Source organism: Coptis chinensis, chromosome 6, assembly GCF_015680905.1.
Source record: "Coptis chinensis isolate HL-2020 chromosome 6, ASM1568090v1, whole genome shotgun sequence".
Classification (NCBI taxonomy): Eukaryota; Viridiplantae; Streptophyta; class Magnoliopsida; order Ranunculales; family Ranunculaceae; genus Coptis; species Coptis chinensis.
Window position 1 is genome coordinate 81,695,616 of NC_141461.1, and position 18,772 is coordinate 81,714,387.

At 37.0% G+C, this 18,772-nt stretch overlaps 2 protein-coding genes and 1 long non-coding RNA gene across 5 annotated transcripts; 2 read left to right on the plus strand and 1 right to left on the minus strand.

The window, feature by feature from the left end:
• The first annotated feature begins 459 nt into the window (after positions 1-459).
• On the plus strand, positions 460-3,738 carry LOC147494794 (uncharacterized). 3 transcript variants are annotated; one of them, XR_015200208.1, is made up of 7 exons: positions 460-515; positions 616-680; positions 945-1,101; positions 2,095-2,154; positions 2,438-2,553; positions 2,897-3,099; positions 3,493-3,738. It is a non-coding gene; the product is annotated as an uncharacterized LOC147494794 (long non-coding RNA). The 3 variants fall into 3 exon arrangements; XR_015200206.1 differs by having other exon boundaries at positions 945-988; XR_015200207.1 differs by having other exon boundaries at positions 945-988; positions 2,897-3,091.
• Positions 1,192-1,711, minus strand: LOC147494795 (large ribosomal subunit protein eL42). Its single transcript, XM_086569280.1, has one exon. The coding sequence runs from the start codon at positions 1,645-1,647 to the stop codon at positions 1,330-1,332; it is 318 nt and encodes a 105-aa protein (XP_086425406.1). The 5' UTR covers positions 1,648-1,711; the 3' UTR covers positions 1,192-1,329.
• Positions 3,739-5,304: 1,566 nt separating the features above from the next.
• Positions 5,305-11,294, plus strand: LOC147494796 (serine/threonine-protein kinase SAPK3-like). The gene is made up of 8 exons (XM_086569281.1): positions 5,305-5,314; positions 5,400-5,492; positions 6,508-6,612; positions 6,708-6,806; positions 6,895-7,964; positions 8,304-8,406; positions 10,738-10,830; positions 10,952-11,294. The coding sequence occupies exons 3-5, from the start codon at positions 6,547-6,549 to the stop codon at positions 7,027-7,029; spliced, it is 300 nt and encodes a 99-aa protein (XP_086425407.1). The 5' UTR covers positions 5,305-5,314; positions 5,400-5,492; positions 6,508-6,546; the 3' UTR covers positions 7,030-7,964; positions 8,304-8,406; positions 10,738-10,830; positions 10,952-11,294.
• Positions 11,295-18,772: the final 7,478 nt, after the last annotated feature.

Sequence of the window (18,772 nt, forward strand, 5' to 3'; positions counted from 1 at the left end):
CAAAAAATTGTTGCTAAAAAGGGTCTTTTGCAACGTCTTTAAGTGCTGCAAAAAGTTTGTCATGTTATCTCACTCAACTCACTTAGAACTATTTGTTGAGACGCCAATGGCGTGGCAAATGTTCGCAATTAAATATTTCTCAAAATAAAAAAATAAAAAAATTTTGAAGAAATTTATTATTTTACATATTTGTAGGTCGCTTATATCAGACGCTTCTGTTGCAACGCCTTTCTTCGTTGTAATAGCTTTTTATGAATATAAAAATTTATTAGGAATGATGTGCTACAACGCGGTTGGCGTGGATAATGGGCTTTTTCATGCATGGTTCTCATTGTTTTCACCTAAACGTTTGTCACCGGGCTAGTTTGTTTGAAGTCCGCGCTTTTAACTAAAACTAAAAACTTAAAATTGACACTTTGACTAAAACTAAATCATTAGCAAAAAAAACCTAAAATGAAAAAAGCTTTAAGTTGAAAAACCTCCATCGCCAAGCAGCTCCATTCAACAAAATGAAGGTTCCATCTCAAAACCTATCTGCTTAGATATTAAATGAAATCCGTAGATAGATTTTGCTTTCTAAATCTCAATGTTTATTTTCTCGTGTCTTTTTTACAGTTGAATAGCACCAATCCAACCACTAGTTGCTAGAAAAAGATCGAAATCGGTGATGACCAGAAGTTGTAAGTTAATCTCTCCATTTGTTGATTTACGGATACAATTAGTGGCTTTTGCAGTTGCATTTTCAATTATCTATTGTTCGTTGATGGCTGGTTTTTATGTTTACGTAAATCCTACTGTTTATTGGGTATTGCTTGTGTCTACTATCCATGGTTAACTTTTAGAAGGTTTATAAGGCTTTAGCTTAGTTGTCTGTTTATTTGTTTTGCACATTCTTGGTAATTTTAAGTATAGGTCTGAGTTCTCACTGAATTTTACATTTTCAGCAAGCTAGGTAGTGGACATGGAACCCCAGGCCAATTCAGGCTAGGTTTGTCATTTTACTCTTCCTAATGATAAATTACCCCTTACCTTTCAACTGTTGAGTCAAAGGGCTAATACACAGTCACTTGCAACATAACAAACTTCTTGTTGTCTCACGAGGTAAGCAACAATCAAGCACATGTAATAGTTCTTTTATCGTTGTTGTATAGTTTTTTTTTTTTTTTTTTAACATCTAAAGAACACCTCATAAAAACTTCATAAACATCTGTATTTGAATAAAATAAAACCAAAATATAAGCCTAGAATTTCCCATTTAAACTAATGTCAAGCAACAAAACAGCATCACGCTGGAAAATGATGATAAAGATACAAAATGAAGCGGCCCATTTAGAAAAGAGAAGTTCCCTTTCCCTTCTTGTCTCCACCAATCTCAAAATGCTTGCACCTCTTGATTGCGTGCTGGGAGACATGTTTGCAGCTCTGGCATTGAAGCCTCAACACGATCTTTTTGGTGGTTTTGGCCTTCTTGTGGAAGACTGGTTTAGTTTGTCCACCATATCCAGATTGCTTACGATCATAACGGCGCTTTCCCTGGGCAGCAAGACTGTCCTTTCCCTTCTTGTACTGAGTAACCTTGTGTAGGGTGTGCTTTTTGCACTCCTTGTTCTTGCAGTATGTCTTCTTTGTCTTCGGAACATTAACCATGGCTGCAAGTAGATTTGGCTCTTCTTTCTGCCTCTCTTTTCACCCTAGCCGAACCAAGATTTAGCTTTTATATTGCCAGCTTACCCGGGTTTGTTGTATAGTTCTTAATTGGTACTATTTTTTCCTTTTCCTTCATGGGTCTTTCCTCATTTTTTTTTTCTGTTTTTTGGTATGCGGAGAGACACCTGACCTCATTCTTACTATAAAAACAGTACTCCTTCAATCAAAATGTAGCTCTTGCTACTGCCATAGGACTATAGGAGTGAAAATTACTCCCAAATGGTGTTGTTTTGTCCCCCCCCCCCCCTTTGTTAGTTACATGTGTTTTAGTGATAAAACACGAGTTCTTATCGAGTTATATAGACTCAAGTTAGAAGAATTTATTAGTTCATTAATTTTCTATGAATTATGATAATGAGCTTACGTGTATATATGTGGTATCTATAGGAGTTGACGTTGGTTATAGTTCTTTGGGAACGCAGCGTGACTATAAGGAAGCGTGTAAAGGTAGGAACTTACACCACCAGTCTATAACCTATTTATTTCATGCATGTTGTATTTATTTGAATGGTTAAATGTTAGTTGATCGTTTGGTGTGTCATGAGCCACGTTGTTTGGTGTGCCGTGAGCCACGTTGTTTGGTGTGCCGTGAGCCACCAACGTGTCTAGAAAATGCAGACTTACTAAGACTCACAACATATAAGTTTTTTGTGTGGAAATAATGTTTTTGGTGAACAATGTATTTTTTTTCCCTGACAAGTTTCTATACGTTTCTTTTTGTTCTTTTTAGCGAGATATGAGGCGCCGGTGAATATGCTGAGGCTTTATTTGGGTTTAGCTACATTATCATTGATCATCTTTTTTATAGGATTTCAACATTTACCCGTGATTGTAGAGCTTACTGAGGTATTATTGGCTTTCTAAGATACACTTTGTACAAATATCTTGTTCAGTTAAAATATGAGAGGCCTTATCTATTAGTTTTTTGTTTCGTACATTGAGCATTCATAGAAGAGTACTTGTAAGTTGTCAGTCAAGCTCGTGTTGCGTCCATTTAGGTTTCAGTTGTTGCAGTAGTTCTATTCAGAACTTGTTAAACAGCTCTCCCCATATAGAAACTCTTGCCTAGGAAGTAAATCAGGTTCTAAAAAAAACTTTGTCATTCCTTTTATTAATAGTTATTTTTCTTCTTCATGTGTTTAGCCTAACTTATCTTCTAATTCTTATACATCACTCTTCCAATGCTTAGGTAATGAAGGCAAAATATTGGGGAGAGGTGTTCCAAAGCATTCATTACCTAAAATCCATTGAGAATAGCCTGTCACTATTTTGGTAGTTGCAGAAGTATGTAGGACCTGGTCATAGTTAATTATTGATGAGGTTTTTACAGTGTTGATTGGGCAGCAATTTCCTGCAACATTCTTGAAATATCTATCATCAATTGGTGAGTAGGTAAAAACTCTCTTGACTTTAGTTCTTCTTTGTGTCATTGTAAACTCAATATATACTTGGTTCTTTTTACTCTTTTGCTTAGTTTTAATCAAATCAGTTGGGATATTTGAACTTTCCAATCAGAGAATTTCTGACATGTTTCTTTATGACATTGAGTTGAAGTGAATCAGGAATCTTTATATGAGATAAGGGTTGTGGTGGTTTGTGAGTACTTGTATATGTTTGATTGACGTGTAGGTAGAAATAGAGGATAATTGTGTGGATTGTGTGGTGCTGATTTTTGGGTTTTGAAGGAAGTAATATGCATACTTAGTGAACGACATGTCAAAGAAGTATACTAATTTGGATAAGTATACTAATGTCTTTTCTTTTCCAATTTGTTGTTTGTACCAGATTGCCTGATTGGTTGGCGGTATATTGATAAGGAAAACTTAGGTGGATGTTGTTCGAATCGGCAAATTATTGGAATTTGGCCAAAATCTTATTTTTTGAAGAACTAATCTTATTTAGTTGATGGCTTTGAAGATTATGTAATTCAATATATTGGCAGAGGCTAATTGTATGGATGCTCAGATAATGTTTTTGGATGATCTTAATTAATGAAATATATTTTGCTATAATTTATTGTGAATGAATACACTTGTGGTTTTTAGTTTAATCATAAATTGTATTGGGCAGGCTTATATAAATTGAAATGATTCAAAATAATCCCATTTGCAACGCCAAGCTCGTTGTAAAAGAATAACAATTACCAACACAATTGGTGCGGCTAAAACCACCAGCAGTGGGGCAGCTAAAAACACACTTTTGGCAATGCCCTTGGTGCAGTTAATAATTTAAACCTTTTGCGACGCATCTAATGTTTTGTTTCTTTTGTGACGCCAGAGGGTGCAACTAAAAGTAACGCTTTTGCAACGCTAGCAGGTGCAGCTAAAAAGAACCTTTTGCAACGCCAAACGCTGCAAATAGTTTAAATATTTTAAAAATCATTTTAGTTTGGGAAAATACTTTAGCAACGCTAATAAAGTAATAGCAACGGCACAAGGCGTTGCAATAACCTTCAAGCTTTTGCGACGCCAATTGTTGCGACTCAATTTAGTTTTTGTGACCCAATTTTTTGCAGGGCCTTTGTGACGCCCACATTGGCGTTGCCAGCGATCATTCGCGGCTTTTGCAGACACTGAGCGACACCAGATGGCGTTGCAATTGAGCCTTTCTGTTGTAGTGATCCCCAGGAATCCTTTACGGAAGCATGGAGCAGATTTACGAATCTGCTTCTCGAATGTCCCCATCATCAACTCGACACCGCTATCTTAGTTCGTTCATTCTTTAATGGTCTCTATGACCATCGAAAGGAAACATTAGATATTATGAACGGCGGTTGTTTCATGGACAATGGCGCTAATGAAGCATACCCTTTTATCGAGAAACAGGCTTCACAGAACACCCATTAGGGTAACACTAATTCTTCTAGATCTTCTAAAGACACTCCTACCAAAGTTACGTCTATGTTCGAGGTCAAACCCAATCTGAAATTAAAAACTCTGATCGAGTCCCTAACCAAAAAGGTCGATGCTCTTTCGGTTCAAGTAAATGATCAAAAACCTAACCAAGTCATGGCTGCCAACGTTTCCCCATGTCTTCTTTGCTTAAGTCACTAGTAGAAAAAAGGCTTTTTGTGACTGTTTTAAAATGTTATTTGTAGGATCGTTTCGTTGAAACGGTCACAAATGGCATAAAAGGGTTTTTGTGACTGTTTTAAAAAGTTTTTAGTGACATGCGTTTTCGAAACGGTCACAAATAGTTTTTTTTTTTTTTTCTAAAGAAGGTGTATATGTGTGGAGAACTATTTGTGACTATTTCACTAAAATAGTTACATGTTCCCGGACTGACTTTATGTGACATTCATAGATAGAAGACCAAATTCTAATTTTTTAGTCCCGCCCCCCACAACTGCACTAAAAAACTACTACGAAGCCCAAGTTCAGTTTCCCGGCCCGCTCTCTTCAAATAGTTGCAGGTTCGTGCCTCTAAGAAACGGTTCACAAAAATGGAAAAAAATATAAGAAACAAAACAAACAAACAAAGTGAATCGCACGATCTCTTGCGACTCTTTATTCATTGAAATCTGAAATTTGCCCAAGTCCGAAACATTCTAGTATCACTAGTCATTGAAATCTGATTGCCACCCACATTAAGCCGATTCTCGAGATTGGTACTATTATCAATAATGAAAGGCTATGTCTGGCCAATGATACTATTTTTAATTGTGGTGATATCACCTAATGCTTTTGCTGCAGGAAATTTGTCATAGGGACCTAAAGCTGGAGAATACACTTTTGGATGGAAGTGCAACTCCACGTCTTAAGATATGCGATTTTGGTTATTCAAAGGTTGGTAACAAATGATTTCTAGGTTTTGTGGTTTAGATATGATAAGAACCTCACCGTTCCCAACCAATTCATGATAATTACATTTTGTTTCGCCACAGTCTGGCATATTGCACTCACAACCTAAATCAACAGTTGGAACACCAGCGTATGTTGCCCCAAAAGTTCTATCGCGGAAAGGTAATTTTTTTGCTTAAGCGTGAAGTTGGCCTAGTGAAATGTAGACAGTTGTCTTACTGCGCCTCAGGCTACCTTATTACTCAGCTATCTGATTATTGGTCTGAACACCCTCAACACGCTGTGAGTGTTGACCCAGCGCCAGAAAAGGGAAAAAGAAGGAAAATGGAAAAACATATCAGGCTACACACTCACGGCTGCATATAACACAACACTATTAAATTACTCATGAGTTTTGGTGGTACTGTTTTTTGTTATCACATCGACATTTTAGTTAGTGTAAATAACTATGCATCATGGGAAGTTTGTTTTTTATTTCACAAACTGCCTGTGATGACTTTCATTTACAAATATCTTAAATGTGAATGCCTTACAAAGTATCATTAAGAAAGAGCTACCTCTTGATTTAAAATTTTACTTGTGCCTTTGCTAAAGCATAGGGACAAGTTGGCACTTGTTAAGGATCATGTGTTTTTGCCGGTCCATGAGCTTGGAACAAAATTAGATAAGCACCTGCTACTTTGCATGTACCTAATATCAGCTAACAATATATGTTCGAAGCATCTGATGTGTTTGCAAAACAGGCTCTTGTCAGTGCGTGATTTTTCTTATTGTGGTACTGTCGTTACACAGCATTAATATTGATATGTTTCTGTAGCAGACATATAGTCACGTGTGCACGGCCATACCTCAAAGTAGTTGTTTATTTTGAACTGGCGATCTATAACCCATTAATAGTTTCATGAATAGTGTGCTTTTCGTACATGTGTACACAAATTTGGTTCAACTCCCCTAGTGGACCAATCAATGGATCCTACCCTAAGTTTCTCTATAATTGCAGATAGCAGATGTTTGGTCCTGTGGTGTGACACTATATGTAATGTTGGTAGGAGCATATCCATTTGAGGATCCAGAAGATCCTAGAAATTACCGCAAGACTATTGGGGTGAGTTCTTTTCACGACTCACTACCAGCTTCATTTCTGCATACTTGAATTTGGAGTGGATTCTATCAACTCATCTTTTGTGATATGCTCAACAGAGAATAATGAATGTTCAATACTCCATACCAGACTATGTTTATGTATCTTCAAGTTGCAGGGAACTCCTCTCCAGGATTTTTGTTGCCAACCCGTCAAAAGTGAGCTTCTCCCCACTAATTATGCATCCAATTCTTATATTTCAGTCGTGGAAGGTCTAACCAATTTTGATCTTAATTCCAATGATAGAGAATCACCCTACCAGAGGTAAAAAAGCATCCCTGGTTTCTGAAGAACCTGCCCAAAGAACTGGAAGTCGACAAGACAAATTATGAGGGCACAAATAGTGACCAACACCTCCAGAGCGTTGAAGAAGTAATGTGAATTATACAAGAGATTGGTACTATTATCATCCCCATTGGTAGTATTGTACATATCAAGCATAGACACAAGCTCAATCCCATTCACAATGGCAAACGCATTAGGAGCATTAGGAGACGGTATGAAAGTTATATTCAATCTTCCACCCACTACATTAACACAAAATTCCTTGACAATATAATCATAGTTCAAAGCCTGAGTAGTTTGCCAAACGCTAAAGTTTCTAAGGAAGGTGAATTCCCCGGAAATGGCACCAAAGCGTGCATCAGAAGCATTGAGACCGGCATATGAAGCGGGGTAAAAATGAAATCAAGTAAGGTATGGGTTTTCAATTTACTGTTCATGCCTACTTTACCTCATTGATTTGCAAATTGCTATGCTTATATAACCCCATTTACCTGAAATTTTCTATGAGCACAATATCAATTATAATTATATGAACCAAGAAATACAAATTAACCCCATAAAATGTTAGCTTAAGACAATTATAATTTTTGCTTATTTAGCGAGGATAAATGTCTTCACTAGTTCTTTGTGCATGAGGATGTCTTGTATAACATAATGTTGTGTCCGACTTGAATTTGTGAACTGGGGAATTTTATATTGGCTTGCTAAAATTGTTATGTACTTTGCTTAAGTTTATGGTAATGGAGATATTAGGTGTTTTATGCTCATTGCAAGCATCCACCATGAACTGAAACCTGATTTGTGTTCTTTTTCTGTAGTTTGTATTTACAATCAGGGATCACCATCTTTTTACTGAACCTATGCTGCAAAAGTAATTTTTTATTTTGGAATGTTTAATAGCATTAACAATTTGGCTACTATGTTCTCATGGAGGTGATTTCGTTATGCTTTTGAATGTCTCTTCTGACGAGAAGATTTTACCAGCCATATATGGTGAATTAAGGCCTCCTCTTGGGAAGCATCGTTTGAAGGTACATCCTCACTCTACATAATGAGTTACTGTAGTTTGACTATTTATTTAATTTTTATTATATTTTCAGTTGGAAAATATAGCTTGGTTACAATCCAAAATTGATACTCTGTGCTTCTGGAGAATTGGTAGACCCCTCTAACCTATTATTAAGGTTGTTAATATATAGACCTGAAACCATTCTTCAATCTTACAATATCTGAGTAGAATACAGGTAAGTTTCTGATGTAATCGAGTGGTTGTGTTTTGATGGCTTCAATGAACTGTGAAACTCTCTATTAAAATTTTCCAGCAAGCACCTCACCTAGATCAACTAATTAGAAGCAATTATCATATGTAGGGAGACGTCCAAGAGAAAGAGCTGGGATTTGTTGGTGTTAATTTGAACGGGATGTTTTCGAAACCGAAGTTTCCCGTGGGAATTCCGGATTTGCTTTCAACTAGTGAGTAATCATTTACCCAAGGTTTAATTCTATATATGCCTGACTAATATTCAATGAATTATGTTATTTGATAGAGAGTAGTCTTTTTATTTTTAACACCAATTTCTAATGGACTTTTGATTGGAGTTTTGGCATGATATTTACCATTAGAAACTTTGTATAATTTGTTAGTAAATCATAACAGAGGTGGAGAGGAATATTCAAACCAATTGATATTCACAGTTGATTTAATTGTTTGGGTCAATACGTATATAGATGGTGTTTGTACTTTAATTATATGTCTTTGCTAACTGCTGTTTCAGAGTCTTGGCTAGAGATAATGAGTGAGCGATTATCGCTCATCTATTGAACTTTCTTTTATGCAGTAATAATAATCTCATTATCTGGTTTGCTTAGTAATTGGGTTATACTATTGATCTTTCACCTCAATCTATTCTTCATAGAAATTTTGGTGTGTTTGCGTTGTTGTTAAGGTGGTGTTCATTAGTTGTAACTCGGTCGAGAAGTTAACCCGTCAGAAATCAGGTTCTGCCCCAGTTTTGGAACCGCCTTTTAACATAGTTAGGCTATGAATCAAACCCTTGTCGAACATGAAAAAGTAAGTTCTGTGTGTCTACTTTTCAGCCCAATTGGCCTCATCGTGTTCTGAGCCCTGTGGAAAAAGATTTTGTGTTTAGAAATTTGGTCGGCAGAAAACAGTGCGTCAAAAATCAGTTTTTGCGTACTGTGTTCAAGCCCAATTTTCACATATTTAGAATGAGATTGAGAATTTTTGTAAAGCGTAAGAAAGTAAGTTCTGTATGTTATCTTTACAATGCAAAAAACCTCATTGGTTTTGGATAACTGTGGAAAGAGTTGTACTATCCCGAAGATAGTCCGTCAGAATTCTTACTTGCTGAAAATTAGGATTTTTACCAAGTTCTCGCTATAATTACTCCTCGATAGGCTAGCATTAGGACTTCAAGTTCTACAAGTATATATATCATAGTTTTCAAATAATCAAGTGGTGTATTATTTGGATGACTATAGGAAACGTTATTGTATTAGTAAGTTGGCTAGAAAACCTACCTTGTTCTCTTTTTATGTGCAAGAACCTATTTTGAGAAATATTTCTAGTAATGAACAAAGAGTTTCTTAAACTTTTCTTGGCTGTTTTGTATAGTGTTTGTGGCCTACGTTTCGATGATGGTTTTGTTTGGAACTGACATGAATCTTAAGATAGTTTTGGAGACCTGAAAGTATAGTAAAAATCCATTTTTGAGTAATTCTGACGTATAGGTTTATTGTGCGTCAGTAGGGCTGAAACTTTATATATGATATTTTGAATATGAACGTTATCGAAAGTGAGAATAGTGATTATTTTCAGCATGTTTATGTATGACAATTATATTTTTGGTTAAGAGCTACGTAAGACTTGATTCTAATTTTGAAAGATTAGATATTTGTGTGACTATCGTGGTTGTGGCTAAGGTTATTTGTGTGTTATATTATAATGATTTTAGACTATGTAGTTAAGTTTGAATTAATATATATGTTAGCTAGTTTTACTCGTTTAAAATATGCTTTGCAGGATGGTATTATCATATAACGATATATGTAAACATACTAACATTCTTACAGGTGTGGATTATCATATAACGATTTTGAACAAGATAAATTTATTTTATTTGTTGGTTAACTTTGATAAAAAGACGCCTCACAATTGTATAGAGGAACTATGATCATGATGTAAATTTTACAATGTTTTTAGTAGATTTTAGATCTTATTTAGAGAAACTAATGTCTTCCAATGGAAGAAACTAAATTGTCTCGAGAAGTAAGGGTTACTTAACCTGTTTAGGCATTCGTCAATGGTTAAGTACTTGGGTTGAGCAATAAGATATATATTGTTATGATTTTCAGGTTATAACATGATTAAAATTTATAAAATGTTGAAAATACAGAGGGAGTTTTGCCAAAATTTTTGTAGGATTTTCCTGTCTCTGTATAGTTTGGGTTTTGCTTGGTTGGTCTGTATCACGTCCCAAGTTTTATAATGATTGTAGATGTCACGTGCCTTCGGTATTCAGTCATTATGAAATTTGGGGTGTGACAATAACATAATGATGTCTCCTCCATTTATCATTTCCCTGAAAGAGGTCGACGAGGTAAGACATTATGGTGAAGCTTTTATAACTATGATTTTAAATATCGAAATGGTTTACTTCTTATTTATATGCATTTACATATGATGTTATTTATGCCCAAAAGGATGTGCAATGTAGTTTTAGACTCAACTTGTAGTTTTGCATTGTTTTGTAGTTGATAAGCATCAATTTCATATTTTTGCAGGGCCCTAGGCAACCAGATGGTAAACAATGTAGTATTCATGCAATGCGCTTCATGCGAGACCTAATGAGTGATCCTTCTTCTTTTCCATTGAAAGTAAATAAAATACCTCTCACATTTTAACTTAATTTATGCTTGATATCTTTAGCAACTGTGTTTTAATTTTTTTTTTTCTCTATTTTGCAAAATATTAAACTTGTTGTTTCTTATATTCCAGCTAAAAAATCTTAGCCATAAAAAAGCCTTCACCGACAAGGAGATATATGACGTTCGAATGGATTTTGTTATGTTCATCCAAGAATGTATTATGAACTATCCTCATGATGAAGATGAACCATAAGGCTGAAGACATATATGTGGGTGATCGAATTTGACGAGATTAGGTTATTTTTTCATTTGGATTTGGATTAGGATTAGGCTGATTATATTTATATGAATTAGATTGGAAATGTGTTATTTTTTTCATTATGTTTTACGATTAAGTACAAATATATATTGGTTATCCAATGGGATTGGAATGTTTCAATGAAATTAGCAATGTATATGAGTGTTACTTGAAATTTAATGGATCATATTCAGATATGTAGTTTATTCAGGTGTGTAGTTTATTGCAGATCAACAATTTTGGGGTTTTTATATATATTCACGTTTTTTTTTCTTTTTTTAATTAAAAAAAACAATATATACATATTACTGTTTTACCCAAACCGTCATGACTAATGATACTTTTTATGACCATTAAAAAGGATGAATGCATAACAGTTTATTTAAAACCATCACAAATGATATGATTTGTTGTGACAATTTTTGAGCAATTGTTACCATTTTTTTATGGTTTATAACCATTAAAAAGGATGAATGCATAACCGTTTATTTAAAACCGTCACAAATTATATGATTTGTTGTGACGGTTTTTGAGCAGTTGTTACCGTTTTTTATGGTAGAGAGAGGCTAGTTTAGAACAAATATTTGTGATGGTTTTGGGAAAAAAATAAATGACTCCCACTCCGTCACGATTTTGAAAAAAAAAATAGTGACAAAAGACTTTTTGTGAGTGTTTTTAATAGTGATATAAAGTCTTTTTTCTTGTAGTGAGTCCTGAGCACTCCGATTTTTATTGTCCTTTGGCATACGAGTGTCCTGTCCAACCATCTGAAGAGACTTGTGCTTTCAATATCCCTAATACACCTTGGCGACAACATCCAAATTTGGCTTGGCGTCCCCCTGCCCAACAGCCAGCTCCTCCGGGTTTCAACAACGCTCCTGTACGACCACCCACGAACTACAATTCCTACCGTCAAGGAAATCCTCCGCAATTCCAACAAGAGCAAAGTCAGTTTCCTAACACTGCCAATATAGGATACCAAAACAACCGCAGTCTTGTCCCTACAAATACAGGTTATGGCTACCAAAATCAATCCGTAAACAATAAATGTAAACTTGTTCCTAATGCTCCACTAGGACAGTCTACTACCGATAAAACAGCGGAAACTTTTCTGACTTACATGAATCACCAATTTCAAATCCTAGCATCTATCCAACAGTCTCTTCAGCTGTTAGCACAGGATAAAAGTCAAAAAGGCGTGTTTCCTGGCCAATTAGTTCCCAACCCTAAGCCCACAAACACTGCCTTATAACTTAACAATGCACCAAGATCTAGTAATCCCAGCCAGGGTGAGGTGAATGCCATCACCACTCTTCATTCTGGCCAAACCATCGACAATCATATACATATGCTAAACATTGAATCGACGAAAGCCGCGGCTGACGTCTTTCCAACTCCTACCTCGCAACCTATAGCGGACGAAGTTGTTCCTTCCAAATCTACAACCACGTCACCGGGGAAAGATGCCACTGATCCATATGTGAAATTCAGCCCAAAAGCTCCATTCCCTGCCCGTTTGGGAAAGAACAAACCTGATGAACATTTTGATGAGATCAGAGAAAGCTTCAAAAATTTGACCATAAACCTACCTTTTCTCGATGCACTTAAGCATTTACCTAAGCATGCCAAGTTTTTGAAGGACATATGCACCAACAAACGACTAATGAATGTTTCTCAACAAGCGTTCCTCACTGAGCAGTTTCCCACCATTACTACTACCAATGGTGTGGTTAAATACAAAGATCCTGGGTCAACCAACTGTACCATGCACGTTGGGCGACAAGTATACTGCTACCGCACTTCTAGACCTAGGCATGAGTGTTAACTTACTTCCCTACTACTTATTCAAGCAGTTAGGTCTTCATGAATTAAAACCTACCAACATGACCCTTGCAACTCGCGGATTGCTCCATCAAATACCCAAAGGGAATAGTAGAAAACGTCCTAGTAAAGGTCTAAGATTTCTACTACCCCATTGATTTTGTTATTCTAGATACCGAAGTTGCCTGTGACTCTATTCCTATCATTTTAGGACGTCCATTTCTTGCTACTACTAATGCTCTCATCAATTGTCGGGATGGTTCAATGACAATGTCTTTCAGGAACCTTTCTGTAGAAGTCAATGTATTCAACTTAATGTTCTTCCCGATCCTAATATTGAAGGTGAGATTAGCCTGGTTGATAGTCTGGCACAGGAATATTTTGCAAACTCTTTTCCCCCAGACAAGGTACACCAATTTCTTTCTTTTGATAATCCAGAGTTTGATGATGACTCGTACATTAAGGATGTCCACACATTATTAGAGTCAATACCACTATTTGACCCTACTGCTGTGTTGCCATCTGATTCAGAAGAACCGGACTCGCTCTTTTCCATTGAAGAGACGGCCTCGTCACGAATCCTTGATCCCCACTCCTCCAACTCTGGATTTAAAACCTTTACCTTCTGATTTGAAGTACGTACATCTCGATCCCGATGGTAGTCACCCTAGAATAATTTCTTCTCACTTGACTACCGATGAAAAAGCACGTTTGATTCGTGTCATTCATGAACACCGCTCCATTATCGGATGGTCCTTAGATGATATCAAAGGAATAGACCCTAGTGTATGCACACATCGTATACATCTAAATGACGACACAAAGACATCGCGAGAACCGCAACGTCGCCTTAACCCTGCCATGAAAGAGGTGGTGAGAGAGAAAGTTTTACGTTTACTTGATGCGGATATCATATACCCTATCTCTGATAGTGACTGGGTTTGTCCTGTCCACGTTGTTCCCAAAAAGTCCGGCATTACAGTTGTGCAAAATGAAAATTATGAATGCATTTCCACTCGCATTCCATTAAAATGGAGAATTTGCATTGACTATCACAAACTTAATGTCAAAACACGTAAAGATCACTTCCCTCTTCCATTCATTGACCAGATGATAGAACGTTTAGCCGGTCATGCTTACTACTGTTTTCTTGATGGCTATTCCGACTATTTCTAAATTGTCATCGATCCAGCTGATTAAGAAAAAACAACCTTCACATGTCCTTTTGGAACCTTTGCATACAAACGAATGCCTTTTGGTCTTTGCAATGCCCTAGGCACTTTCCAACACTGCATGCTTCACATTTTCAGTGATATGGTGGAACGTTATATAGAAGTCTTCATGGACGACTTTTCTATTTATGGAAATTCCTTTGACGACTGTCTATCCAACCTTTCTGAAGTGTTAACGCGTTGCGGAGAGAAAAATCTGGTATTTAATTAGGAAAAGTGTCATTTCATGGTGACCAAAGAAATTGTTCTAGGTCATATTGTTTCAAAAGACGAGATAGAGGTTGATAAAGCTAAAATTGTTAAAATTGCTTCGCTACCTATCCCCCGAATAGTTCGCGATATCCGTGTTTTTTTAGGCCACGCTAGATATACAGGTAATTCATTTAGGATTTTTCTAAAGTTGCTCGACCCTTAACCAATCTCCTGCTTAAAGATGTGGTCTTCGACTTCAATTTCAATTGCAAACAAGCTTTTGAAACTCTAAAAACCACGCTGACTACCGCTCCTATCATTCAACCCCCTGATTGGTCTCAACCATTCGAACTAATATGTGATGTTGGCGACTTTGTTATTGGCATCGTACTAGGCCAACGACGTGATAACAAACCCGTTGTCATTTACTACGCTAGTAAAACTCTTAATGACACTCAACGTAATTACATGACAACTGACAAAGAGTTCCTAGCTATTGTCTATACTTTGGATAAGTTTCGCCCTTACCTGGTTGGATCATCCACCATCATATATATATATATACATATACTGACCATGCCGCACTTCGGTACCTACTCGCGAAAAAGGATGCGAAACAGAGATTTTTCCGCTGGATCCTTCTCTTGCAAGAATTCACCTTGGAAATCAAAGACAAGAAAGAAACCGAAAATGTCATGGCCAACCATTTATCAAGGCTGGTTGGTGATGTTGATAGTGATTCTGAAGCCATCTGTGATTCCTTCCTAGACGAACATTTATCTCCATTTTCTCCTCTCCATGGTACGCGGATATCGTTAACTACCTAGTTATTGGGGAAGTTCCTTCCTCTTGGTCACGCCCTAATCATAAAAAGTTCTTATCCACTGTAAAATATTATTTTTGGGATGACCCCTACCTCTTTAAGTATTATTCTGACCAACTCATTCGTCGATGCATTCCTGACTAGGAACACATTGACATGTTATCTTTTTGCCATGAACAATCTTGCGGTGGTCATTTCAGTGGGAAGAAAACTGTGGCCAAGGTTTTGCAATGTGGTTTTTACTGGCCTACCCTTTTTCGCGATGCACACGAACATTGCAAAGGTTGCATTTGTTGTCAGCTCCTAGGTCGCATTACCCAACGCAATACGATGCCCCTAAATCCCATTTTAATTGTGGCCATTTTTTATGTTTGGGGCATTGATTTTATAGGACTCTTCCCGATTTCTGAAGGTTTTCTCTACATTCTAGTCACTGTGGACTATGTGTCCAAATAGATTGAGGCACTCGCATGTCACTCAAATGATCATAAGACTGTCGTGAAATTTGTAAAAGAAAATATTTTCTCTCGTTTTGGAGTCCCCAAAGCTATCATCAGTGATGGGGGTACACATTTTTGTAATAAAAATTTTGGGTTTTTAATGAAGAAATATGGAGTTACTCACAAAGTTGCTACTCCATATCACCCACAGACGAGTGGCCAAGTGGAAGTCTCCAACAGAGAGATAAAGTCCATTCTAGAGAAAATTGTCAATCCATCAAGAAAAAACTGGTCTCTCCACTTACCGAATGCCTTGTGGGCATACCGAACGGCCTTTAAGACACCTATAGGGATGTCTCCTTATTGCATCGTTTTTGGAAAACCTTGTCATCTTCCAGTTGAACTTGAGCATCGTGCCCTATGAGTCATCAAAAGCCTCAATTACAATATCAAAGCGGCAGGCGAGAAGCAAAAACTGCAATTAAATGAGCTTGAGGAGATTCGGAGTGATGCTTATGATCTCTCAAAATCCTACAAAGCTAATATGAAAAGAGTGCACAACAAGCACATTTTGTGTAATGATTTCAAAATTAGCCAAAAAGTTTTTCTTTACAACTCCAGATTGTACATTTTTCCTGGTAAATTGAAAACACGATGGTCTGGTCCTTTCATTGTGTCAGCTGTGACACATTATAGGGCAATCTCTTTGCTTAATCCACAAGATAACAACGAATTTCAAGTAAATGGCCAACGCCTCAAACATTACCACGAGTTACGCTCCCCAGCTGTTGAATAGACTCTTCTTCAGGATCCGGTCTACATAGACTAGATGTTTCGTTTGGCGTACTCAATCTTGTTTTTTTTGTAGAGGGTATGCCATTTTGGTAGCCAGGCCATCTTTTATTTTATGATCTCAAAAGTTCTTTGAAGTGTGTGGTTGCAAGCACCGGAGCTGTAGTCCACAAAAACTCTATTTCAGAACTGAGTATAATGTCTTCTGCAACACGAGCAAACGTTCCTGCTCGTAAACGATGGGTACCAAAAATTTCACCTCCTTCCTTCTCTTCCCTTTTCTACTCTCTTCCTCGCGAACTTCAGCTAATCATTTGGTGTAAGTCTCACTCATCACGAATAGGTAATGGTCGTAGTACTTTTGCTCGTAAACGACGTGTGTGAAGGATGGGGTGGTGCATGCATTGGCAAACACCTTTATGTCCAGGTCTAGACTTCTTATCCATTACTAGCCGATATAAGGTATACTTTTGTCTGACACCAGCTGCGCAGGATAAACTTTGTCGCTGCGTCGTTTCTCCCACGGATTGGGAATCGTCTTGAGGATCTGAATTTAAAAGACTTGCAAATGTCTTGAGGATCTAACGTTAAAAGACTCGAATCATCTTAAGGATCTGACATTAAAAGACTCACCTTGTAGATATGTATATATTGTTGTCTTTTAAAATTTCCTTTGCATTAAGTTGTGCACGTAAAGATTCGTGCTCAACCTCGGATGTTGCCTACTTGGAACACGTACGGGCAATGGATTCCACTAGGCCAACCCCTAGAATTGGTTACTTTGAGTTCCCTTTGGGGCGGTTTGAGGATAGTCATATGTAATAAGGGCAATATTATTAGACCGAAGTGCGCATGGTCCAGGATGGTACCGTCCAGCCCCTAGACCCATAATACATAAAGGTGAAGCCACAGTCTGGCTGGATTGGGTTGCTCCAGAGCCGACATGACAGTTGCCTAAGAATTTAGATGGTGACTATTATGGACATCCAGTGTTATTCACATTAATCTCCCTTGTATAGAAATAAAACCATAGTATAAAAAAATAAAAAAAAAAAAAAAAAAAAAAAAAAAAAAAAAGTGCACCACTCCTTGTAGTCACATGCCCTATTTTTTCCCATTCACACTACATCCACTTTTGCGCCTTATTTTAGAAATATACAAGTTGGGCAAACTACCCTGTGAAACCTTCTCTTGTATATTCTATCTTTTTCCATGTTTGATTCACAGTCTCAAGAATTTGTTTTTAAACGATATTTAATGCAAGGACCTTGGTAGAATTGTTTTAGAAGATACACGTGGTCTAACTACCCTTTGACACCTCGATCCGTATTTTCTGCATTTTCGAATTGGTGCTTATTTATAGCAAGGCTAGACACCTCTCAAATCCAGTCTTCCCTTTTTCACTAAATTATCTTCACCACTCCATTCCTTCCATCATTAATGGCCCTAACTCGAATTTTCATGCCCGGGCAAAATTTTATGAAAAATTTTCAGAGTGGTTTATTTCACCCATATTTTGATACTAAAATTTTACGTCGAGGATGGTTCCCTCTATTATATCATAAGGAGGCACTTTATTCAAGGGAATTGGTCCTGCTATTCTATAAACACAGTTATTTCCAAAACGGGCAATTCTTTGTTTGTGCAAACGGATGCGAGCGCGAATTGACTCTAGAAATCATCTCTGAGGTCTTTCAAACTCCCATAACGAACCCGGGGGTACACCTTCAGGATTCACCATTCGACAATATAAGGCATCTGATGTTTGCAACTATCTTTTACGGCGAATACAACCAGAAAAACCGCATTGTTTATCAACGATCCTTGCAAAGAAACCAATTATCTGTGATCCAATGGCTAGCTCATAATGTGCTCGACACATCTAAGACTTCAAAAAACAAAACCCTCCTCCATCTACTATGGATACTGTAGACTAAATGCAATAATTTTTGCATAATTCAATTTCTTTGGAACGCGATCGCACGTGCCAGGAAAAATCAACTCCTTTGCCAACCATTGTAACACTTATCATGGTGCGTTAGGGTTTTCCTATTACTTCTCCTACTACGTACCTCAGAACAGCTAATATTCTCACCATTCACTCTATCTGCATGAACGGTTTTTGGACTCCCGACATTGCAAAGAAACATGCCGGTGCAGAAACCGCAAAGCTTGTTCTGCTATCAACATCTTCACTGAAAATACAATACACAATGTATTAATCCTATGGAAGGCCTTCGTCTAATTCACCAAAGACTAATGACATTATACACACGTTAGAACATCATCATCACTAGTCTTCTTGAATTTCACTATCTGTGGACAATACAAGACGAGGAACAAGCACAATTCT

Excerpts from the sequence above, each read along its gene's own strand:
- LOC147494795 (XM_086569280.1), bottom strand. The coding sequence starts at position 1,647 with ATGGTTAATGTTCCGAAGACAAAGAAGACATACTGCAAGAACAAGGAG.
- LOC147494796 (XM_086569281.1), top strand. The coding sequence starts at position 6,547 with ATGTTGGTAGGAGCATATCCATTTGAGGATCCAGAAGATCCTAGAAAT. Across the intron at positions 6,613-6,707 it reads ATTACCGCAAGACTATTGGG|AGAATAATGAATGTTCAATA; the intron begins GTGAGTTCTTTT and ends TATGCTCAACAG. Across the intron at positions 6,807-6,894 it reads TTGTTGCCAACCCGTCAAAA|AGAATCACCCTACCAGAGGT; the intron begins GTGAGCTTCTCC and ends TTCCAATGATAG.